We start from the raw sequence: 18,149 nt of genomic DNA on the forward strand, positions 1-18,149 counted from the left end.
AAGAACTCATGAGAAGGCAAACTTACCTGGTGCCCAGTGACGAGCCCAAAATGTTGATTAGCTTGAATATCGGATAAGAAACGTCAAGGCTTTTGTCTAAGGATTGGAAACCAACCAAAGTGCTCGAGAAGTTTAGTTTGGCCAATGATTTGATTTTGAAATGGAGGTTTTGGGATGGTTGGCTTGTATATATTTACTTATGGTTTAAAATGCGTACAAGTTCAAGCCTTTAGCTTATTTTAATACAAATTACTTCTAATATAATACAGAACAAATTTAATATATTTTTATACTAACAATTAACATGCAGCTGGAGATTGAAAAACATCGATGTTGCCCCGGTCCACACATGGAGCAGGAATCAAAAGCCCTAGTCAACGTTATCATTATTTCATGTTTCGGCTTCGAACCCAGCAGTGCTTTTAATTTTGAAAATGCTATTAAATTTTGATTTGCGGCTTCACCGAGCAAGTGACCGTTTTTTATCACCGCCCGCAATAATTTCTTTGTATGCATTTTATTATTATTTATTTCTACTACGAACAGTCTTTTATTTATTACAATAGAAAAACTAGTCAATATTACAGGGCTGACGGCAACGAAGGGTCTTAAAAATTAATTATATTCGATTCCATTCTTAATATTTTTAAAAACAATAAAAACGGATAAACATCGATATCTCTGCCTGACATCGATATAACCGATATTTTGAAAACATCGATGACATTGATGTTGGCATCGATGTTTCCCCACCTCTACATCTACAACTGGCTCCACCTACTGGCTTTTGCGCGTCCGTTCATTTCGTCCGATTTCTTCGTTTGAGACGAGCAGAGTGTAATTACCAAACAAAGAAATGCGCTTGGCGAAAATTGAATAAATAAAAGCGCCCGCCGTGTGTGACAATCACTTCGCCCCCCTTTGGCCAGTAAAGGAGCACCAGCCGCAGTAACAGCACCAGCGGAAGACGAGGAAGCAGCAGGCAGGCTGTGGCAGCGAGCGAGCGAGAGAGGACGAATCAAAGACAGGGCTGTTCATCAAACCAGGTGTTTACATCCTGCCGTGTATGTGTGTGTGCGTGTGTGTCGTCATCGAACAGCAATATAAATTACGGAAATTCGTGCATTGAACAATAGTGATATTTGCAATACCCCCATTCAATTTACTTATTTTTTTTTTTTTTGTTTTTTTTTCGCTGTGCCCCACGTGCGGTGCGGTTGCTGCGCCCACTCCCACTTCCACCCATTAAAATCCACTCCACTCCACTCGCAGTGCGAACGCGGATTTCCGAATTTCCGAATTCCCAACTCCCAACTCCCCAATCCGAACGAGGTCCGTTGGCAAATCGCAAGCGGAACAATGGCCCCGGCTCTGAGCAAATTGGCCAACAACCAGAGCGCCATCGTCGGCGTGGCTGGCATGACGGCGGCCCTCTGGATAATCGCCTACGGCAAGATGTCCAACAAGAAGAGGTGAGTGCTCCCCATTGGGGTTTGGTTTCGGGCTGCCCCTTATATCGAGTGTACACCGTACGGAGATGCTGACCCGCCAACACTGTTGAGGAAGGTCTCGGTCTTGGCCACCGAAATTCCGCTGATATTGAACTTAATTTATTTGCATGCATTTGCACACTCTCTCGAAAAGTGCTGAAATCGACATGTGGCCCTGTGTGTACGCGGAACATACGATGTGTCGTAGTGGGTCATCTGGTGGATTTCAAACTGGTTTCACGATTGGCTTTCCTTTCACACTGGATGCATTTCCCCTTCATTGTGTTCAGGTTTCAATTGATCCGTTGACCAGCGCATGCACAGTGGGCCAAAATGTATTTGTACTTACTTTATGTTGAGTGTCCCTTACTTTGCACATCTTAGCTGGAAATGCAGCAGGTGTAATATTGTACAAAAAAAAGTGAACTGCTTTAGTCTCTAATTAATATGTAAAATCGGTATTTTAAAAGACTTCAGTATAAAAATTCTTAAGATATCATAATATTTATTTGGTTGTCGTCTATCATGACATTTTGCGTGCAAAAATGTACTTTTCGTATAAATTTAATATTATGCACTTGCACAAAATTAAATTCAGTTTCAGTTCTACTGTGCAGTGACCAGATGCAACAGATAAGTTGTGAAGAGCGAGGCCATTCCCTTCAGTTAACTTGAATTTTTGCAGCATTGCTGATTGAAGTTATTAATTATCGTTAAATTATTGAAATGTGGTTTTGCTCGCCTAAATCGAATTTTAAAAATTGAAAGAATGAACCACCAATTCATTTTTTTGCGCACCTCCAGTACAACTTAATCCAAAATAATATTCTTTTGGGAATTGTAGGAATTTTAAGTTTAGAATCTTTATACACCTTTAAAAAATTAGCATTAAAAAAATAAATGGTTTTATTTAAGATAAAACGATGGTCCACCTCTTAAAAACAGTATTTTAGTTTGTCCGACAGTTTGTCCGTCTGTCTGTCCCACCTGTTAACCATAATAAGCTCGCCCACTCTGACGATGAGACATGGTAAGAGCCAGTTATATCTAACGAAATTATTGGGAAATAAGTAACTTTTTGGATATTTAAAAAATAATGGGAGGGACCCTGCAGGTCGGCAGATGGCGCCACCTGAATTGTTTTACAGGGTGAATATTTAATTAATACTTTAATTTAAACAAGAAACGTTTGTCTACCTCTTAAAATAGTGTTGCTTAATAGAGTGGTCCTAGACAAAAAAAACCCTTACTCTCACCGTTCAATGTGGTAAAAAAAAATGTATTTAATTTTAAGGTTGAGCAAAGGCCTCTAAGTTTTCTTATAAATTACTCATGTCTTATGACTAATGCATGCCATTTTTTGATAAAAGGTAACAGTACGTATGAGTGATAAACTTTGAGTTAAATGTGCAGACCATAAACAAAACTCTATCGAAAAAATGAATTTTGATAAAATACACCAAAACGGGCAAAGTTGGATTTTAAAATGAATTTATTAATACCACCACTTTACAGTCGGACTTTACAGTCGGAAGTGTGTTGTTCAAGGCTTTTTCAATAGACCACTTACAATCCCAGCCACGGGCCACGTTCAGGTGTTTGGATGGACTTGGTCTCTTGCGCTAATCTAATCGGTATCACGCCAGTCTACTAACTACTCATATTGGCCTGGCCAACGTTATCGGCCCTCGTGCCGATTATGCTGTTGTTAACGCACCCGATATTGGGCTTTATTTGGTGTTCAGGGTTTGCCCGGCAATCTCTGCAACTCTGCCCACTCAACTTATCCGACCATTCGGTCTAATTGAATAAAACACAGAGGGGGGTATGACCATTTGCATGACAGCTCCAATTAATTAGAGAGATTGTGATGGACGAGTGGAGTGCATTGCCGTATTGCTGTATTGCTGTATTGCCGTTGGTACATGTGCCACTCGATAATTGCAGCTATTATTCCGATATCGGGAACCGACTTGATAGCCAGCTATTTCCGCACCTTCTGCACGCCAGTCTGTGTTTAAGTACTGGCTGCACTTTGGTAAGCAATCGAAATGAAAGACTTTTAATGGCCTGTCGGCGGTTGTTGATTTTGCTGGCGAGGAGCCGTCACTTGTGGATAGCCGGCCAATTTATGCGCCATTCCATACTCGAATCCCCTACTGCGGATGGAGTGACTCACAAAAGAACACTGGATGCAGTTATTGGACACTCCAGAGTCCAGTTCGCAGTTCAGTAATTAGAAAGTTTAGTTTGCAGTTTGCAACATATTCCTCTTCAAAAGCCTTTGATTATAAAATGCAATACTTTTTTAGAACCCTAGCGATTGATTTTGGTTGATTCGTTTGATCAGATTGCTCTTAAAGTTATCTAACCCAATTTGATTTTGACAAATTTAACAATTTAGTTATTTAAATGTACTACTTAGGTCCTTGCAGACATTCAAAAGCTTAAAGTGGGTTTTCCACTGAGAAAATGTTTGTGTTTTGAAACTTAAAACTTTAAGCCTAATGTAAAAAATGCAAAATTAAATGATCCAAATTATTTGATTGTTTCTATGTATATAAAATGTCAAATTTTTTTAATGCAAATGTTTACTAAAGTTTTTATGGACCTCTTTTATTGAAAAATTCATATTTATAACTTACGAAAATGGCACTAAAGTCGGAATGCCCTAACTAAATGGGAAGATTATTAATACGAAGGCGAGTTATAAAGCCTTCCAAATTTTGTTTATTGTATCAATAGGTTTCCGGCTAGTAAACCCGATTACACGACCTCCAAAGTGTTGAAACGCTTAACTGTTGTAGCGACTTATCAGGGTAGGCCCTTACCGAAAATGAAGGTATTAATGTAATAACTATTGCTATTGGTACTTGATACTTGATACGAACTTGTCTGGCATAACTTCGACAAGGTTTCAAGTGCCAAAGTCCCGATGGGTATGCCAAACTCCGCAGAGCTTCCTGCCATTGGTCAATCCAGCAAAGGTTCAGCAACACCTATGCAAATCTTTTGGCAGTACGAAAGTCCAACAACTTTGACATCCAGCAGCCTAGTCTGCCTTGCAATCGAACACGTAACCGGTGGGCAGTTTACTCGGGTGTCGCAATATACTCGATCGCTTGCTCGTACCCACGGATGACATTATGACACCCGAGTATAAAACATAAACATTACACTCGTACCTTTTAGTGACTTGCGACGGACGCACAACACTAAAAAGTGGCTTCTGGTTTCGTTTTCCCATTTCTTGGGTTTTCACCTTTTGCAGCGCCACAGTGGGAGGGGCGTGAAGAGCGGAGCGGGGCGTGGCGGAGCGGAGCGGGGCGTGGCGTGCGGTATGTGTTAATTTGTGTAAGACCTGCTCTGTTTTCCGCAGGTAGACAACAGACAGCCAGACATTCTCGCCCCGAAGTGGTTGCGCAATAGCTCCAGATTCCCGCAGTGTGGCATGCTCGATGGCTGCACCTTGTCCCCGGCAACGCTTGGCCCGGTTAATCGGATGGGGCCCGCCGCAAAGCAGATGCAGTCGCGATTCGTATAATCCCGCTTTAACGCCAGTCGGTGCGTGAAATGAGAACGTAATTTCAATGCAGATTCGCGGCCGATCTCTGACATTTGCACCTGTTGAGCGGCTCGGCTGCCACGTTCCCCTACCTTACCATTACCATTACCATTACCATTACCATTACCATTGCCATTACCAAGGCCTTTCTCTCTCTTTCTCTCTCTGTCTCTCTCTGTCTGACCAAACTGAGCTGGTGTGTGTGCCGGTAGACGATAGACTTCAGCTAACAGGTAGTAGCTAAGAGCTAACAGCTAACAACTACGGGCAAAAAGGCCGGTGATGAGTGTTTATCAGCTATCAGCTCGATAAGAGCAGCGGCTTTACTAAATATTCGCTGAACTTTGATTTGTAGCGAAATCCGTCTATATGTCTATATGTCTATCTGTATCTGTATTTGTATCTCTATATCTATCTGTATCTGTAACTGTATCTGTATCCGTATCTGAGTCAGACACTAACCGATCTTGCCGTGTTTCGGTTCAATGTGCCCCCATTAGGCGATCGCCGGCGATTAGAGAAAGAGAGCTTTGGATGAATCGAGTGGGCACGGGAAAGGGAAGCCACTAGAGTGACCTATGGACCCAAACACATGTTCCACGCCCGGACGGTGAAAACACGTTTAATATACGAATTAAAAAAAAAAAGGAAAACCACACACGAGAGCCAGCCAGACTAACGGATAGATAGATAGAAACATATATGTACATATATATATGTATATAAATAATACAAGATCACCATGAATAATTCAGAGATCCGCGCAGCGATATCTAAGAAATAACCAAGTCATCACGACTCGACGCTTTTTTCGCCTGCAGATAACCAAGGCGCGAGCTTTGTACTTTGTTTGGGCCAGCACTGCATCATCCACACATCCAATAGACTTCGACCCGGCAGCCGGTTGGTGGCCGATCCGACCCGATTAAACGCTCCAATGTCGGATAGCCATCTCACCATTCCACCATCTCACCATTTCACAAGCCACGAACGGGTTCATGTTGAGCGGGTCAGCGCTGTCAGCGCTGTCAACGCTGTCAACGCTCATAGTTGGAGACCGCTTTACAAATCCCAGGGATATGGTGGCTTTTTACCAAGACCATCATTTTATAATAGTCATGCCCTCGACAAATTGTCTAAGTACATCACGACACCTGAATAGGGTAATATATTACAGAAATATTCCAGCATGATAACACTATTGTATTGCACTTTGGATTGATAGTAAACTTAAGTGAGAAGTGGGTGTCATGAGAAAAAAAAGTTTTCAGTAGGCACTTGATTACCGGAATACAGTTCTTATTATTCCTTTAATAAAAGGAGATTCCATTTTTTCTCAAAAAAAAAACAAACACTGCAGTTTCTTGTAGATTTAATTAAACATATCCAACATATCTAACTATTCTGTTTTTGGGCTTATCATATCTATCTCTAATCATAAAGCGAAGTCATGCTAGTTCGAATAAATTGTTGATATAATAGTGATTGGTTGAGCTTTCTAATAGCAATTGTTTGAATGCACTTTAATAAAATTGAAACATTGGGCTCAAGTTACCTGTATTTATTTATTTACGCTTAAAGAAAGAGGTTTGCAATAATTTATATTTGACCGAGAAGATAATAAAATAGCAAATAAATAATAAATAAGTACCGGATACATTTGTTAGGGATCGCAATACGTTACTGAAGCGCAATAAAAGTTTTCCAATGAAACAAATAGGAAACCAAAATGATAAATGTTTTGTTGGCAGAAGCGCATTCAAAGTGTCAACTACTTGATTATTCTTACGAAAGTTAACAACTAGTTTTTACTGAGCATTCACTAATACATTTTAGGACGGCCTCTGACAGATTTGCAAGGGTGATCGAGCAGTTTTATTTCAACTTATTGACTTTCTGTGTAAAGTGTTATTGCTCATCTCAACATCACAATTATTATAGTTAATCACAAGCCTTCAGTGCAATTAAGAGTTTGTGGGGGCATAAAACTCAGTCTTTATTTGCAAAAGCGATTAACCCGATTGGCTGGCGAAAGGCAAAGGTTGATATTCAAATTTACTATATAAACAGGGAGTTAAACAATTGTAATTTATTTTTAAATAACACAAGTCGACAAAATGCGGACTTTTTTGCTGGCCCAAGACCAAAAGCTACTGATTGTAAAAATTGTTACCTGGAGAAACTGAAACTGAAACAACTAAACTCGACTCTCTATCTCTGGAATTTAACTTAAACGATAATTTGATCTTTAAATTTCGGTTTCTAACACCCAAATTAAAGTTATAATCAATAAATTAAAAAAACGCATTTAAATAACTAATCCAGACAATATGTTTATTTAATAAAATGCAATTTGTCAAGTTAATGTATGTAATTTTTGTATCTTTGGTAGCCTGAAATTTTGTATAAGTATTTTTGTAGTTGTAATTTAAATAGTTGTCAACTGCTATAAATATCTTTAGGGCGGAGCATAAACTAAGTAGAAGAGAAGCAAATTCTCCTCTTTTTTTTTTAATAATTTAACCCATTTTCCATATATGTTTCTCTCCATTTTAGAAAACCCGGCTATGAGGACAAGATTCAGTACACAATCGCCGAAAAGAAGGAGAAGAAGGCGTCAAAGGCCCATGTCAACTCAGTATTCTTCAAACAGCTGCGCCAGCTTCTCCGTGAGTAGATCCTCCAGTCGTCCAGCGATTCGCCGGAGTGTTCACAATCTCCTTTCGTTTCACCTAATAGCCATCCTCATCCCGGGCTTCTGGAGTATTGAGACGGGCCTGCTGTTCCTGGTGGCCGCCGCACTGATCGGCCGCTCCGTGAGCGACATCTGGATGATCCAGAACGCCACCGTGGTGGAGAGCACCATCATACACATGAACCGCACCAAGTTCAAGTCGGCGCTGCTTAAATATCTGACAGCTCTTCCAGCGGTAAGATGGATAAATAATAAATGAATCGATTGGTCGGGACAAAGTCAATTACGTTTTGCATATTCGCATATCCGGAAACAATTGTTTACTTAATGTTGGCCTTCGTTCCAGATCTCTGTGGTGACCAACGTCCTTAAGTGGAGTTTGGGCGAGCTGAAGCTTAGGTTCCGCACCAACCTCACACATCACCTGTACAGTCAGTACCTAAAGTGAGTACCGTGATAGTATTGTTGTAGGGCAGAGCTAATAGCATTTGCCATTAAAAATATATTATAATTACAAGCGATAAACAAATAAGGCATTCTTAATTCCCACAATTTTATTTGTTTATAATTTTGTTTTATTATTTTGAATTTACATGCTTACTATAAAACTACAACAAAACTCGTTTGAATTTTTTAAAAACGTACTTCATGAGATAATAATTAATAAGACCCAGAAAAAAAGGCACACATCTGATGGAATTTGTTTCTTAGTGATCGTTTCGAGTGCATCTTAATATAAATTAAATTTTTTCTTGAGCACGTTACGAAAGAAAGCTATTTTTGTTTTTAATTTTCAAATCCTTGTTAAGCTGTGGATTTTGCTATCTTGAATTAACGAATTAATTGATCTCATCGACCCCAAATTATGTTCCTGGCAATTTTGTCTAATTGCGAAACTTATCCTTAAAGCTGCTTATTAATGTAAACATGCTTTTGTCGCTTTTAGTGGCTACACCTACTACAAAATGTCCAACCTGGACAACAGGATAGCCAACGCCGATCAGCTGCTGACAACGGACATCGACAAGTTCTGCGAGAGCGCCACGGACCTGTACTCCAACATCAGCAAGCCCGTGCTGGACATCTTCATCTACGTGTACCGCCTGACGGTGAACCTGGGCGGCAAGACGCCCTCGATCCTGATGCTCTACCTGCTGTTCGCCGGCGTGTTCTTGACGCGCCTGCGACGCCCCACTGGCCGCCTGACCGTCGAGGAGCAGAAACTGGAGGGCGAGTTCCGCTATGTGAATAGCCGGCTGATCACCAACTCGGAGGAGGTGGCCTTCTATCAGGGCAACAAGCGCGAGAAGCTCACGCTGCTGGCCAGCTACTCCAAGCTGCGCTCGCACCTGCGCAAGTTCCTCGAGTTCCGCGTCAGCATGGGCATCATCGACAACATCATCGGCAAATGTACGTTCTCTCATCTTGATTTCCTTCTGTTCGGATCAGTGCACCTAACCGTTAACGTTGTCAACCACAGATTTCGCCTCGATTGTGGGCTTCTATGCCGTGTCCATTCCCTTCTTTGCCGAAAACCATCCGCTGCTGTCCGGCGAGCACAGTGGACAGCGCCTGCAGGCCTACTACACGTACGGCCGGATGCTGGTCAAGCTGGCGGAGGCCATCGGCCGTTTGGTGCTGGCCGGACGCGAAATGTCCCGCCTCGCCGGCTTCACCGCCCGCATGACCGAGCTGATCAAGGTGCTGGGCGACCTCAACAAGGGCACCTACGAACGCACCATGATCAACGGCAACAACATCACGCAAAACGCCGGCGGCTCGGCGGCGGCAAGCAACTTTGGGCCAAACAAGGGCATCATGTGCTTCGAGGACAACATCATCCGTTTCGAACAGGTGCCGCTGGTGACGCCCAACGGTGACGTCCTGCTGCAGGAGCTAACATTTGAAGTGAAGTAAGCGTAGCATAATGATAATGGGCTAAAGTTCGACTTACTCAGAGCTCGCTCTCTTGTCGCAGATCTGGCACAAACGTCCTGGTCTGCGGTCCCAACGGCTGCGGCAAGTCCTCGCTGTTCCGCATCCTCGGCGAGCTGTGGCCCACGTGGGGCGGCAAGGTCACGAAGCCCTCGCGCGGCAAGCTCTTCTACGTACCTCAGAGGCCCTACATGACGCTGGGAACATTGCGCGACCAGGTGAGAAGTGTGCCAGCGTTCATGCACTTGCGGTGCAAATAATAGTGGTTTCGGTTTGCTTAGGGAAAAATCAACCAAAAATAGTTGGGGTGCAATTTTAGAACATTTTTTTTTATGATCGTCAAACTATACTGCAAACTTAATGGGGCCAATATAAAGATGCACATTAATCGTAGATATATTTAAGCAAACAAAAGTTGTTAAATGTTTACTTTAAAAAGTATATCAGATATTTAAAACATTTTACATTCCTACACAAAATGCAGACATACAAGAATCTGTGCTTATTTTTTTGAATTGTTAAAATTTATTTACAGTATTTTGAATAGTACATTTTTAGAATTTTCCTTGAGAAATCCTATGCTTAGTCTATGCCTTAAAAAATAAAGCTGGTCAGCTTTACCTTACTACTTTTATTTTGACCGCAGCTGTATATATATATATTTTGAAGAAAGAATGTCTATAAAGCTCTTTACTTTACTGTTTTGGTTCACTTCAATAGATCATCTATCCACACACGCGCGAGGACATGCGCCGCATGGGACAGAGCGACGAGGATCTCATGCACTATTTGGAGATCGTGCAGCTGACCTATCTGGAGCAGCGCGAGAACGGCCTGGACGCTATCGAGGACTGGATCGACGTGCTGTCCGGCGGCGAGAAGCAGCGCATCGCCATGGCCCGGCTCTTCTATCACCGGCCGCAGTTCGCCATTCTGGACGAATGCACCAGCGCCGTATCCGTGGACGTGGAGGGCAAGATGTATAGTTACTGCCGCGAGGTGGGCATCACGCTCTTCACGGTCTCGCACCGCAAGTCCCTGTGGGTTCACCACGACTACTACCTGCAGTTCGACGGCCGGGGCAGCTACGAGTTCGAGACCATCGACCAGGAGAAGGAGCACTTCGGCTCCTAAGGTCCGCCAAACGCATTCTTCCCTTAGCGCGATGCCCAGCACCAGGCTTCCGCTTCGATTCCCAGCTGTACCTCCGGTGCTGGCCACTCCCGCTCTGGCTCCTCCTGCTCTTATCCATGTGGTGCACTGTATACTGTATATACCGAGATCTGTATATATTGCTACTTGGACATCCCTTCCTGTTTCGTTTTGTGATTGTTTCCTCTGTACGCTATTCCACATTTTATTCCGTTTTAATATAACATCCTCAGCCCTCAGCTGGGATTTTAGTTGTGTAACTGAGAATCGAGCTGGTGTTAGCGATGTAAGCAAAGTAAAGTAGTCGGCGAACGGCCACAAGCGATGTATGATCGATCCGATCGTTTAGAAAAGCTTTTAGTGAATAATACACTCTTACCTGTAGACCGCACAAGTCCCAAATCACGCATAGAGAACTTATAGTTATTTGTAAACTACACTTGGCTTATTCAATTGTTTTGTATTTTTGGTTGAACTGGAATTGGAATTGGAATGGAACCTCTTGCACCGCAACAATGAATTGCACTGCACTGTGCAAGATGCAATAAATGTATATAAATATAAACAAAAAAAATGTATTTGATGCCGGGCTGTGAATGTGCAGTTAGTTAGATTGCTAGCTTAAACTTTAGTTTTTAGTTTAGTTTAAAAAATGAGTCTCAGGCCTTCCGTTTTGGCTTTTTGCTCTCCATCAGACTCATGATGGTCTTGCGCAAGTCCTCCGTCTCCTTTTGCTCCATCTCGAGGTGCTCGATCTGGTCCTTGCGCTCCTGCAGCTGCGTCTCCAGCACGGAGACCAGATCCTCGGACTTCTTGCGCGCATCCCGCTGCTCCTCCAGGGCCTTCTGTGTCTTGGCCAGCTCCCGTTCGCGTTCGTCTATGGTGCGTATCTTCTCTTTAATATCCTGCTCGTAGGCCACCATGGACTTCTTTAGCTTGTCGATGCGCGAAGTCTGCGGGGAGAGCGGAGAGGGAAAGTTATTGTATTAACAGACACTAGTGAGTCTAGTAATCTGGCTCGTTTACGTTTTCTTTGTTGTGTGCCTCCAGCTTGGTGAGCTCCTCGCACTTGGCGCTCAGGTTCGTTCGCAGCGCCTCGCATTCCTTTTGCAGGCTGGCAATCTCCGACTTCTTCACGGTCAATCGCCTTTCGTTGGCCTGCAAGTGGTCGGAGTTCTCGGACAGCTGCTTCAGTAGGTTGGTCATGTTGCTCTTCAGTTTCTCCGTCTGCTGTTTGAGATCCTTGCACTGGGTTTGTAGCCTAAACGACAAAGAAATCGGTAATGTATTTCAAGTATGGAATCTAAACTAGACAACTTGCACGAGTTTTATCAAAGTGATCCTGCCTAGTTAGCAGCAGTTTTAATCTATTTTCTGAGGATTTCGTATTTCAAAAATGTCTCCAGTTTAAACTTATTCTGTATCAAAAGGCTATACACTCCATGCCAATATACTTGTTCGGCATGGGTAAGTATAAGTATAATGGTGAATCTAGATTTTTTATAATTTGTGATTTTCGGTTTTTGTAACACCCAGACAATTGGACATCAAAAAGTAGACAATGTGCTTATTCCTTTTCCAAAAACATAAACCATAACCGACAGTGGATGGCTAGAAGACTCATGATCCCAGACAACTTTCTTTTCACTCGTGCAGGACTCTAACTCCACTCACCGCTCCTGGCTGATGAGCAGCTCGAAGTTTGTGGCCTGGAAGCGCTGTAACTCGGCGCTCTGCACGTGGGCCAGCTGTGTGCCATTGGCCAGATGCTGGCCGGCCTGGTCGAGGCGTTGCTGCAGGCTGAGCACGGCGCCGTTGAGGCTGTCGATGCGGTGGTTGTACAGCTCGATCACCTGGGAGACAGGTGCCGATGCCAGTTCGTTGCGGAGCACGATGCCCCCGATGCTGTCCAGGAGTGCATTGACCCGTTGGGCCATTTCCTTGTCGGTGAAGGTGCGGTGGCCCTTGAGGATCGAGCTGAGGTTGCGCCACTGCTCGGCCTGGCCGGAGCAGTCAGTGGAAGTGCCTGGACCACCGCTGATACCAGCCACATGCTAAGGGAGGTAATATAAGGTGGTTACTATGTAGATAGTTCAAAACTTTAGAAAGGTTTAAAGGGTAATGCAACGATAATAGATTGAACTGAGTTAGGCCATAGGATTTGGTCAATAGTGTGAGATCCGCCTGCTCACCTTGGCCACCGCTGCCTTGGGAAAGTGCTCGAACTGTGCGATTTGGAGGACGGCGGCCACCAGCGGTTCGCCTCTGCTGACCATGCCGCGGGCCAGGCAGTACTGCAGCTGGGGCTGCTCCAGCAGGGTGCAGCACTTGTCCAGATACGCCTTCTTGGCGATGCCGGCCACGTTGACGAGCAGCAGCAGGCAGAAGCAGGCCTTCTCCACCTCGGCCGCCGCCAGGCTCTGTGTGCTGAGGAACTGGGGCACCAGGGCGAGCGGCGCCGCCAGGATCTTGTCGAAGTACGACTCGGAGATCTTGGACAGCACCAGCTTCTCCGTCTTGGACTCCTGCAGCAGGGCAATTAGCAGGCGCAGAATGGCCAGCACCTGGGCGGGCCTTGTCTCCGGTCGCTCCGAGCTGGCCACCAGGCTGACCACATGCGAGGGATCGCGGGCGATGAGCTGGGCCACCGCCGTCTTCTTGCCCAGGCGCAGCAGGGTGCAGAGCAGCTCGATGGCGGCCACGCCGCACAGATCGGAGCCCAGCCAGTCGCCGACCATCTCGTACAGGCGCGGCGTGAGGGCGTCCAGGCTAATGGCATTGCTGCCGTCCTCGGACAGCTGCAGAATGTAGCTGACCAGGCGGAAGACCAGGTCCAGGCAAATCTGGTGGTGCTTGCGCGTCTCCTCCTGCGAATCGTCCATGCCACAGCGGGCGTCGATTTGCTGAAAGTGGAAGAATAGTAAGAACAATGGGAGGGCATGCCTGGAGCCAACTCACGTCCAGCAGCTTCTCCACATCCTCGCAGTAGTGGCTGTGCGACAGCATCGCCCGGTGGAGGCCGGCATGGCACTGCGAGTCCAGCAGGAAGTCAACGATGTGCCGCATCTGGGCCACGTTCCAGTGCTTCAGGCAGTCCTCGATGCCGGCGAAGGCGGTGCGCAGGAAGGTGTACAGCTCGCGCAGCTCGAAGGCGTACACGTCCTCCGAGAGGAGGATGAGCATCTTGTAGGCCAGCAGGCCGTAGTTCTGGATGCGCCGGCAGAAGGCGGATATGTTAACGCTGCGCAGGAACAAGAATAGCACGGCGAAGTTCTTGTAGCAGAGATTCACCAGCACGGAGAGGGCGAGCAGGGTAAGTGAGTCGTCTTCGTCGTCGTTGTGATGATGGCTGGAGCCACCAATCGTGGCACTCGAGCCGTCCACCGAGCCGTGCACGATCTCCACCAGGTGCTCGAGCAGGGCCGCCAGATAGGGCTCCTCCCAGGCGATGTGGATGCCGTAGGTCAGGTCCTGCAGCAGCACCAGCAGCCGATGCACTCGCTCCGGCCTCCGCGTGCGCCGGATGAGCACGCCCAGCAGCGGCACAAAGCAAAACTTCTCGACGATCGCCAGCCGCGCCTCCAGATTCCGGCTGCAGTGCTGCACCAGCGCCACGCAGGCCCACAGCACGTCGTCCTCGACGCCCTCGTTCTCCAGGGCGCCCATTAGGGCGTGCAGGTCCACATAGAAGCGGGCCAGCTCCAAGTTGCCCGGCAACGGGGCAAAGTGCTGTGCCGCCACCTTGGTGCCCAGCAGCGCCACGCTGCGCTGCACGTAGACCAGCGACTCCTCGGACCGCTGCACCTGGAAGGCGGCCGCCCGCGCCCTGAACTCCCGCACATAGCCGATGGCCAGCGTGGCACCCGCGTCCTGCGGCGCCTGTGGCGAGTCCTGGCCGTTGCCGGCCGTCGATGTGTGGTTCCGCAGCGTAGCCATTCGCTTCCAGTCCGTTCGCAAGTTAAAACACTTGGATTCGCCTCGAAAAAAAACACCAAGCGTCAAACAGAAAACAATTTCGAAAGTTGCCGATTGCTTGCCGCTAGGCGGATCGATAACACTTGACGCGCAATCGATTGTCCGAAGGCTGTATGGCAGCACTGTTCGGTTGCCCGCTCGATATTCTGGCAACACTGGAAGGTCGATTTTGAAAACTTTGATTCCATCATTTTTCCTTTTGTTTATTAGCTAGATTCCATTGCCGCATTAGTGGACTTTTTAAATTAAATAGCTAAAAATATTTTACATATAAAAGAAAAAAAAAATTGCACTATCCTTGCATATAAAAACAAGCTGTTGTAGGGGTGCAAATATCGTTAAAAATCAGTATTTTCTGGTATTTTGGCCAAGTTACAACAAAAAGACTTTTAGGAAAACACCGTTTAAAAATCAGTTGTTGAATAAAAAGCCTGGGAAATAATTGTCAGATGGCATTCACAGCTAAAATTTTTCCAGGCTTTCAAATTTTGGCAAAAAATGATGATGTACCCCCTTATCAAAAAAGCGAAAATTGGCCATTTTAAAAATACGGCTTTAAAAAATCGTTTTTTTATATCGAAACAAATTGTTTTTTTCTGGAAATCGATCGGGATGGATTTTATAGGTTGCCAGCTGTACAAAACAGTCACTGTTAAGGCTAGGCGTCTTGTTTTGGCCAAGTTACAACAAAAAGACTCTTAGGAATGCTTTATTTTCTTATTTCGCCAAAAACCCAAAAATACCGCTTAAAAATCAGTTTTTGAATAAAAAGCCTGCGAAATAATTGTCAGAAGTTGGAGTGTCATGCATCGTTGGATTCGTCATAAAATTTCCAATTAAATGGCATTCACAGCTAAAATTTTTGCAGGTTTTCAAATTTGGGCAAAAAATGATGATGTACCCCCTTATCAAAAATGCGAAAATTGGCCATTCTTAAAAAATCGGCTTTAAAAAATCGTTTTTCATATCGAAACAAATTTTTTGTTCTGGAAATCGATCGGGATGGATTTAATAGATCGCCAGCTGTACAAAACAGTCACTTTTATGGCTATGCGTTTTATTTTGGCCAAGTTACAACAAAAAGACTCTTTGGAAATGCTTTATATTCTTATTTCGCCAAAAACCCAAAAATACCACTTAAAAATCAGTTTTTGAATAAAAAGCCTAGGAAATAATTGACAGAAGTTGAAGTGTCATGCATCGTTGGATTAGTCATAAAATTTCCAATTAAATGGCATTCACAGCTAAAATTTTTCCAGGTTTTCAATTTTGTGCAAAAAATGATGAGGTACCCCCTTATCAAAAAAGTGAAAACTGGCCATTTTTAAAAATACGGCTTTAAAAAATCGTTTTTTATATCGAAACAAATTGTTTTTTTCTGGAAATCGATCGGGATGGATTTTTTAGGTTGCCAGCTGTACAATACAGTCAATGTTAAGGCTATGCGTCTTGTTTTGGCCAAGTTACAACAAAAAGACTCTTTGGAAATGCTTTATTTTCTTATTTCGTCAAAAACCCAAAAATACCGCTTAAAAATCAGTTTTTGAATAAAAAGCCTGGGAAATAATTGACAGAAGTTGGAGTGTCATGCATCGTTGGATTCGTCATAAAATTTCTAAATGAATGCCATTCACAGCTAAAATTTTTCCAGGTTTTCAAATTTTGGCAATAAATGATGAGGTACCCCCTTATCAAAAAAGCGAAAATTGGCCATTTTTAAAAATACGGCTTTAAAAAATCGTTTTTTATATCGAAACAAATTGTTTTTTTCTGGAAATCGATCGGGATGGATTTTTTAGGTTGCCAGCTGTACAATACAGTCAATGTTAAGGCTATGCGTCTTGTTTTGGCCAAGTTACAACAAAAAGACTCTTTGGAAATGCTTTATTTTCTTATTTCGTCAAAAACCCAAAAATACCGCTTAAAAATCAGTTTTTGAATAAAAAGCCTGGGAAATAATTGACAGAAGTTGGAGTGTCATGCATCGTTGGATTCGTCATAAAATTTCTAAATGAATGCCATTCACAGCTAAAATTTTTCCAGGTTTTCAAATTTTGGCAATAAATGATGAGGTACCCCCTATCAAAAAAGCGAAAATTGGCCATTTTTAAAAATACGGCTTTAAAAAATCGTTTTTTATATCGAAACAAATTGTTTTTTTCTGGAAATCGATCGGGATGGATTTTATAGGTTGCCAGCTGTAAAAAACAGTCACTGTTAAGGCTATGCGTCTTGTTTTGGCCAAGTTACAACAAAAAGACTCTTTTGAAATGCTTTATTTTCTTATTTCGCCAAAAACCCAAAAATACCGCTTAAAAATCAGTTTTTGAATAAAAAGCCTGGGAAATAATTGACAGAAGTTGGAGTGTCATGCATCGTTGGATTCGTCATAAAATTTCTAAATGAATGCCATTCACAGCTAAAATTTTTCCAGGTTTTCAAATTTGTGCAAAAAATGATGAGGTACCCCCTTATCAAAAATGCGAAAATGGCCATTTTTAAAAATACGGCTTTAAAAATCGTTTTTTATATCGAAACAAATTGTTTTTTTCTGGAAATCGATCGGGATGGATTTTATAGGTTGCCAGCTGTACATTACAGTCAATGTTAAGGGTATGCGTCTTGTTTTGGCCAAGTTACAACAAAAAGACTCTTTGGAAATGCTTTATTTTCTTATTTCGCCAAAAACCCAAAAATACCGCTTAAAAATCAGTTTTTGAATAAAAAGCCTGGGAAATAATTGACAGAAGTTGGAGTGTCATGCATCGTTGGATTCGTCATAAAATTTCCAATTAAATGCCATTCACAGCTAAAACTTTTCCAGGTTTTCAAATTTTATCAAAAATGCGAAAATTGGCCATTTTTAAAAATACGGCTTTAAAAAATCGTTTTTTATATCGTAACAAATTTTTTTTTTCTGGAAATCGATCGGGATGGATTTTATAGGTTGCCAGCTGTACAAAACAGTCAATGTTAAGGCTATGCGTCTTGTTTTGGCCAAGTTACAACAAAAAGACTCTTAGGAAATGCTTTATTTTCCAACGATGCATGACACTCCAAGTTCTGACAATTATTTCCCAGGCTTTTTATTCAAAAACTGATTTTTAAGCGGTATTTTTGGGTTTTTGGCGAAATAAGAAAATAAAGCATTTCCAAAGAGTCTTTTTGTTGTAACTTGGCCAAAACAAGACGCATAGCCTTAACAGTGACTGTTTTGTACAGCTGGCAACCTATAAAATCCATCCCGATCGAATTCCAGAAAAAAACAATTTGTTTCGATATAAAAAACGATTTTTTAAAGCCGTATTTTTAAAAATGTCCAATTTTCGCATTTTTG

The 18,149-nt window shown here is 43.4% G+C and overlaps 2 protein-coding genes across 4 annotated transcripts; one reads left to right on the forward strand and one right to left on the reverse strand.

The window, feature by feature from the left end:
• Positions 1-748: 748 nt before the first annotated feature.
• On the forward strand, positions 749-11,411 carry LOC128264113 (ATP-binding cassette sub-family D member 3). Of its 3 annotated transcripts, none has more exons than XM_052999456.1 (9): positions 749-1,074; positions 1,273-1,472; positions 7,612-7,724; positions 7,795-7,985; positions 8,097-8,194; positions 8,697-9,160; positions 9,231-9,663; positions 9,729-9,903; positions 10,406-11,411. In XM_052999456.1, the coding sequence occupies exons 2-9, from the start codon at positions 1,360-1,362 to the stop codon at positions 10,817-10,819; spliced, it is 2,001 nt and encodes a 666-aa protein (XP_052855416.1). In that variant the 5' UTR covers positions 749-1,074; positions 1,273-1,359; the 3' UTR covers positions 10,820-11,411. The 3 variants fall into 3 exon arrangements, with proteins under 3 accessions (XP_052855416.1, XP_052855415.1, XP_052855414.1); XM_052999455.1 differs by having other exon boundaries at positions 749-1,064; XM_052999454.1 differs by having other exon boundaries at positions 749-1,046.
• Positions 11,278-14,900, reverse strand: LOC128264111 (uncharacterized). The gene is made up of 5 exons (XM_052999450.1): positions 13,796-14,900; positions 13,030-13,740; positions 12,512-12,891; positions 11,864-12,098; positions 11,278-11,790 (listed from the first exon to the last, which is right to left on the reverse strand). The coding sequence occupies exons 1-5, from the start codon at positions 14,771-14,773 to the stop codon at positions 11,497-11,499; spliced, it is 2,598 nt and encodes an 865-aa protein (XP_052855410.1). The 5' UTR covers positions 14,774-14,900; the 3' UTR covers positions 11,278-11,496.
• Between the last annotated feature and the right edge of the window lie 3,249 nt (positions 14,901-18,149).

Source organism: Drosophila gunungcola, unplaced genomic scaffold (genome assembly GCF_025200985.1).
Source record: "Drosophila gunungcola strain Sukarami unplaced genomic scaffold, Dgunungcola_SK_2 000057F, whole genome shotgun sequence".
In the NCBI taxonomy this organism is placed as follows: Eukaryota; Metazoa; Arthropoda; class Insecta; order Diptera; family Drosophilidae; genus Drosophila; species Drosophila gunungcola.

Excerpts from the sequence above, each read along its gene's own strand:
- LOC128264113 (XM_052999456.1), top strand. The coding sequence starts at position 1,360 with ATGGCCCCGGCTCTGAGCAAATTGGCCAACAACCAGAGCGCCATCGTC. Across the intron at positions 7,725-7,794 it reads ACAGCTGCGCCAGCTTCTCC|CCATCCTCATCCCGGGCTTC; the intron begins GTGAGTAGATCC and ends TTCACCTAATAG. Across the intron at positions 8,195-8,696 it reads CTGTACAGTCAGTACCTAAA|TGGCTACACCTACTACAAAA; the intron begins GTGAGTACCGTG and ends TGTCGCTTTTAG.
- LOC128264111 (XM_052999450.1), bottom strand. The coding sequence starts at position 14,773 with ATGGCTACGCTGCGGAACCACACATCGACGGCCGGCAACGGCCAGGAC. Across the intron at positions 12,099-12,511 it reads CTGCTCATCAGCCAGGAGCG|GCTACAAACCCAGTGCAAGG; the intron begins GTGAGTGGAGTT and ends TTTGTCGTTTAG. Across the intron at positions 11,791-11,863 it reads AGGCACACAACAAAGAAAAC|ACTTCGCGCATCGACAAGCT; the intron begins GTAAACGAGCCA and ends CTCTCCCCGCAG.